The sequence below is a fragment of the Hippopotamus amphibius genome, chromosome 15, assembly GCF_030028045.1.
Source record: "Hippopotamus amphibius kiboko isolate mHipAmp2 chromosome 15, mHipAmp2.hap2, whole genome shotgun sequence".
NCBI lineage: Eukaryota > Metazoa > Chordata > Mammalia > Artiodactyla > Hippopotamidae > Hippopotamus > Hippopotamus amphibius.
In genome coordinates, this window is record NC_080200.1 from 21,895,284 (window position 1) to 21,902,040 (window position 6,757).

Here is a 6,757-nt window from a genome sequence, read left to right on the forward strand (position 1 = left end):
AAGGCCAGACACTATCAAACTCCTAGAGGAAAACATAGGCAGAACACTCTATGACATCCATCAAAGCAAGATCCTTTGTGACCCACCTCCTAGAATCATGGAAATAAAATCAAGAATAAACAAATGGGACCTCATGAAACTTAAAAGCTTTTGCACAGCAAAAGAAACCATAAACAAGACTAAAAGGCAACCCTCAGAATGGGAAAAAATAATTGCCTATGAAACAACGGACAAAGGATTAACCTCCAAAATATATAAGCAGCTCATGAAGCTTAATACCAAAAAAGCAAATAACCCAATCCACAAATGGGCAGAAGACCTAAATAGACATTTCTCCAAAGAAGACATACAGATGGCCAACAAACACATGAAAAGATGCTCAATGTCACTCATCATCAGAGAAATGCCAGTCAAAGCCACAATGAGGTATCACCTCACACCGATCAGAATGGCCATCATCACAAAATCTGGAAACCACAAATGTTGGAGAGGGTGTGGAGAAAAGGGAACTCTCCTGCACTGTTGGTGGGACTGTAAGTTGGTACAGCCACTATGGAAAACAATTTGGAGGTTCCTTAAAAAACTACAAATAGAACTACCATATGATCCAGTAATCCCACTCCTGGGCATATACCCAAAGAAAACCATAATCCCAAAAGACACTTGTACCATAATGTTTATTGCAGCACTATTTACAATAGCCAGGACATGGAAGCAACCTAAATGCCCATCAACAAATGAATGGATGCAGAAGATGTGGCATATATATACAATGGAATATTACTCAGCTATAAAAAGGGATGAGATGGAGCTATATGTAATGAGGTGGATAGAACTACAGTCTTTCATACAGAGTGAAGTAAGTCAGAAAGAGAAGGACAAATATTGTATGCTAACTCACATATACGGAATCTAAAAATGGTACTGATGAACTCAGTGACAAGAACAAGGATGCAGATACAGAGAATGGACTGGAGAACTCGAGGTATGGGAGGGGGTGGGGGGTGAAGGGGAAACTGAGACGAAGCGAGAGAGTAGCACAGACATATATATAGTACCAACTGTAAAAGAGTCAGTGGGAAGTTGTTGTATAACAAAGGGAGTCCAACTCGAGGATGGAAGATGCCTTAGAGGACTGGGGTGGGGAGGGTGGGGGGGACTCGAGGAGGGGGAGTCAAGGAAGGGAGGGAATACGGGGATATGCGTATAAAAACAGATGATTGAACCTGGTGTACCCCCCAAAAAAATAATAAAAAAATAAAAAAAATAAAGAGATTAGATATCTTCCAATTTCTCAGTTAATAAATTTAAAAAAATTTAAAAAAACAAACATGAAATAGTGCATATAGAAAACTTACTCTGGGTAAATGGGAAAAGATTATTTCCAAAAGAAAACACAGCATAGAGCTGAAAGTAGTTGCTATTTTCACAATATTAGAATGGTGGATAAGGCATGTGGATATCAGGGTGGATTGTAAAACTGATTTTTCCATGTATCATTTTTTATGTTCATGCTTGATTTTCCCCCAGTATTTTGTTCTGGAAAGTTATAAAGTTATAGAAAAATGGAAATTGTATCAATGCAATGAACATCTATATACCCTTCACCTGTATTCACTAAACACATATATTGTTTTATATGCACATATATTTTGAAATGTATATACCTAAATTATTTTAAATTAAAGGTATTATTCTTCTAGAAAATTGAGTTAGCAGTTGCAGGGTGAAATAAATTTGAAATTCCACTCAATTTGAGTCTAAATTATTGTGACAAGTTTTCATATGGGCAATCTTAACAACATAAAAATATGTTTAATGCATACAGGTAGTATAAAAGTTTATCTATTTTGAAAATGCAGATTTTAATAAGTAGATTGTATAATCATATTTTGCTGAAATGGGTACTCTGTTTACAGAAAGAATTCAATAACATCAATTTATCCTCACTTTTATCTGGCAATTCAATTCCTAAGAAATATTTCTTTGAATTGTACTCTAGAAAATTGCAAAAAACAAAATTTCCAGTTTTCTATATTTTAACTTCTTTTTCAACTGTTACTAAATTGGCTAACTATACAGTTTGTGTCTATTATTATTAATGTGTCCATTATTATTAATAGGTGTCCACTTTTAGGTAAGTAGTAAATTCGATAATGAAGAAGAAAAGAATACTCTCCATAGTCCTTATTATTGTTTTCATTCTGCCTAAGGGAAAAGTGGGCATAATATAAACTATAGTATAAATTGCAGTATGCATGTTATGTAAGAGTGAATAGTTTGTTTTATTTATTGAGGTTTTTTTTCCAACTAGATCATTTTATTTTCTTCCCAGTGAATGTTTGTATTTGTAATGAGTCTGAAACTGAAAAGGCTAGAAAATTGTAAGTTAAATTCTAGACTTTTAAAGCTAAGATAAATAATTGGATATCTGTAAAGATGTTAATATGGTGAGAAAATGTACACATTTTAAAAATTAGTTAAAACTAAATACTAGATGGGTAAGATAAAGTGAGAAAGTTCAAATATTATAGAATGGGTATCTTTATAAATGTTTTAGATTGTTTAATTTCGGTCCTAAAAGTTGTGCATTCCCGCACAGTGTGTATCCAAAACCTCTGTATGGGAAATGCTGCTGTATCTAATCAATGTTTCTGACCCATAGACCTGAATGTCTGTTCTCTAGTAAATTGGGTCCTTGAGACCTACAGGCAGCAAAGCTGTCACAAAGCAGGTGGGGATATTAACTTAACAAGTGCTTTTTAAATTTCTTTAGTTTATTAGCTTCATTAATTACAGATGAAGGCTATAGAACTTCCCTAGCAATATAGCTTTAACAAAAATCATCCTCTGATTTTAAAAGAAATTTTAAATGTAATTTGTCTTTGATATTGATGTACTAAATAAATTATAAATTTTGAATTATTTTAAGAGCCAATATTTTCAGTGATTATTCTTGCTTAATTAACTATTTTCTTATTCTCTAGATAGTGGAAACTTGAAGTAACTATTTGCTAAAGAAAAAAGCTTCATGTATGTACACTTGGGTTCACCATAGGCTAAAGAATAAGTCATATACAAATAAAGCAACCTTGATTTCTGGGTTATTTCCAAAGAAGGTTAAGTTTAAGCTACACATATCTAGTAACAGTTCTTATTGTTTGGGTTTTTATGATAAAAACTGATTTTAACCTGATTCTTCAAAAAACTCATATGCTTATATTTATACCAATTAATTTCACAAAGCAGATGAAAGAATATATTTTGAGCATTTTTCTGATTCTCTAATATATGTGCTATTAATCTCTTGGTTAATAAGAAATGTTATAGAACTTCTTCCTCAGCAATGTATTATTAACAAAGATATTACTCATTATATTTAAATTAGATGGCAAATACCTAAGCTTTAACTATGTTTGATTTAAAAGTTTATTGTTAACATGAGTAAAAGTTTCCTCCCCAAATGAACAAATTCTGCATTCTGTATGCCAAGACTCTAAGTTTTATTTAACACATTTAAACAATAATGTACAAAATTTAGGGAAAATATATTATATTTTAAAAGATGCATGTTGATTATATATCCTGTTGTAGAACTAACTTATGTGTTTGTCAGGATGTTTTTGACTTATTTTTCATAATCTAGATAAAAAAATGAGTCAAATTAGTAAGTGTGGGTATGAAGAAAAATGAGTACTTAGTATAGAAATTGATATTTACTGTCTCAAGATATTAATTTTCTTAAGTGCCTTCAAAGTTTCATAAACTGACTACATTTTTTTAAAATATTAATTTATTAAGCTATAGACTGAAACCGAACAACACAATAGAATATTGAAAATTTGAGAATTTGAGAACTGACACAGTAAATGTTTTTGTTTTGATCCTTTTAACTCACTTATTAAACATCTTTATTGACAATAACAATATTCAGACACTTTGTTGTTATTATCGCAATCTTCTTTCCTAAATTCCATGATTTGAGTATTATTGATAAAAGTTTTGTTTTTTTTTTCCCTCCCAAGCATGGTACAGATCTGGTGCTGTTTGTGGAAAGTGTAAAAACATCTCCTTAGGTGTATCAGACATTTTTATTTAAATATTGCATGGAAAAAAATGTGGCAAAAAGTAATTTCATTTCATGTGTATAATAAATCATTGTGTAAGAATTATATTGTTTATACTAATATATATTATCTCAGTAAAGAAATCATTAAGAATTTACAGTGGGCAAGCTAATTGTGGGGGGGACCACTGAAAATGACTCTCACATTTTATTTTCTAATCAAATTTTTATGTAACACACATGACATTTTTTTTAAAAAAGTAAATTTTCAAAGCAAGAAAAAAAATCCACAAAGGTATTGATGTGCAGATCTTCAATTAAAGTCATTTTTGTGAACATTATAAACATTATGACTATGTGTTTATACCATCATAAACAAAAGGACTATTAAGATACATACCAATGAAATTAGAAAATTCAACAAGAGTTAGTATCACCAATATGTTCAAGCATATATAATTTTTGAAACTGCATATTTCTTTAAATATTCTTTGACACATGGCGAATTATTTAAATATTAAAAGGAAAAAATTGAATATTAATGAATACTTTTGTTTCTTATTTGGGTCACATTCAGACAACATCAACCAGACAATTTATATTTTACAAAATATAAATTTTATAGGGTAATTTAATTTAATTAAAGTATACTTTTTGTGGAAAATATATATTACTGCTGATATTTAAATAATTATGATTTTTGAAGTTATAAAAGTATCTCCATATTTATTTCTTATGTACAGAAACACTTTATCAGAGAAGGTAAAACAACATTCCTCGTTTTACTCAACAATTATTTGGATAAATATTCTTATATAATATGTTTGCAGGTTGCTAGCAGTTATTAAAATTTATAAACCGAGGAATAATATATAGCTTCTAACTTCAAAGTAGTTTGTATTGAGATACTGTATAAAATTGTACATATTGAGATAACAAAGGCAAAGTAAAATAAATGCCTGAGAAGGTGTGAAAAACACATCATAGCTGTCACTCAATTCTGAAATCCCAAGCTCTGCTGATGGGCCCACTATGGTTTAATCGAAGGCAACTATTGAAAGGTTTTCTTAGTTTCTCAGAAGGCTTCCTCTTGATTAGGAGCAGAGGATGAATCTTTCAAGAATACAGGAGATATTTTAAATGGTAGTTATAATAATTGAAATCTCCAATTAAAAATAATTTTAACAATTTATCATCAACCACATTCCAACTATTTTGCAAGAATTTCTCATTGCTTGACTCTTTGACTTTTTGTTCTAATCCATGTTTGTTTGTTACATTTCCTCCAGAAACACCTTTGCGGATGAGGAGATGGCCATCTACAATCAAACCTCAGTGACTAAGTTTATGCTTGTTCGGCTGTCTGACCTCCCTGAGGTGCGCTACCCTCTCTTTGTGGTCTTTGCCATCATGTATCATTTCACCTTGGTGGGAAATGGGGCCATTCTCTTGGCCATTGGGACTGAGAAAAAACTGCACACACCCATGTATTACTTTTTGGCAAATCTGTCCCTTTTAGATATGTTCTGCCCATCAAATACTGTCCCCAAGATGCTAGAGAATCTTTTGACTGAGAAGCACAGCATTTCCTTCATCGGGTGTGCTTTGCAGCTTTATTTTCTGGTGGCCCTCGTGGGGACTGAAGTCTTCCTTCTCTCTGTCATGGCTTATGACAGGTATGTGGGCATCTGTTTCCCTCTTCGTTACACCCTCATCATTACCAAGGTTCGTTGTGTGCAACTGACTGCTGGGACCTGGGCAGCAGGGTTTCTCAACTCCCTCCTTCATACAGTGTCCACTTTATGCCTTTCTTTCTGCAAGTCCAATCATGTTACACAGTACTATTGTGACATTCCACCACTGCTTGCCCTGTCATGCTCATCCACCTATGTGGCAGAAATGCTTATTTTGGTGGAAGGAGGTGTCTTGGGAAGCAGTGCCTTCCTGGTCACCTTTATCTCTTATTTCTACATCATATATACCATCCTAAAGATCCAGTCAGTGGAAGGGAAGCTTAAAGCCTTTTCCACATGTGCTTCCCACCTTCTGGTGGTCTGTTTGTTCTGTGGCACCACAATATTCACTTATGTTTGCCCCTGTTCCAGTCAACGCTCCCCAGTAAGAGACAGACTCATCTCCATGTCATATGGAATCATCACTTCAATGTTAAACCCCATGATCTACAGCCTGAGAAACACAGAGGTGAAGGGAGCACTCAGAAGGGTCTTATGTTACAAAGCATATTTACTGCAAATGTAATATTGAAAGCAAATGGCTCAAAGTTCAACTTAAGATGAATTCATAGAAATGATTCATAGAATAATTTTCAATTAAGATAAGTGCATATGGAATACAAACTGACTTACACATAGAAATTTTCACACACACACACACACACACACACACACATAACATTAGTTATATCTATCTATATTTGTATATGTCTATCTTCCTGAACTAGGAACTTTAAGATTGTCCTCCAAAATCTGACATTTTTGAGAAGAAACTGAGAACTATTAACAATTACACTCATATAACAGGTACAAACTGAACCCTTCTTAAGTTAACTTAGATCTATGATCATATTTATATCCATATTTCATCTGTATTTCTTTATCTATTTCTGAATCTATATGTAGAAATCATCCTTATACTTCTTTCCTATGTTTGATAGACTGCTTATTACATTTC

General features: G+C 32.6%; 1 protein-coding gene across 1 annotated transcript; it reads left to right on the forward strand.

Annotated features, from left to right (window-relative positions):
- Positions 1-5,377: 5,377 nt before the first annotated feature.
- On the forward strand, positions 5,378-6,325 carry LOC130837510 (olfactory receptor 5V1-like). The gene has a single exon (XM_057710520.1). It carries the CDS (start codon positions 5,378-5,380, stop codon positions 6,323-6,325), a length of 948 nt encoding a protein of 315 aa, XP_057566503.1.
- The last annotated feature ends 432 nt before the right edge of the window (positions 6,326-6,757 follow it).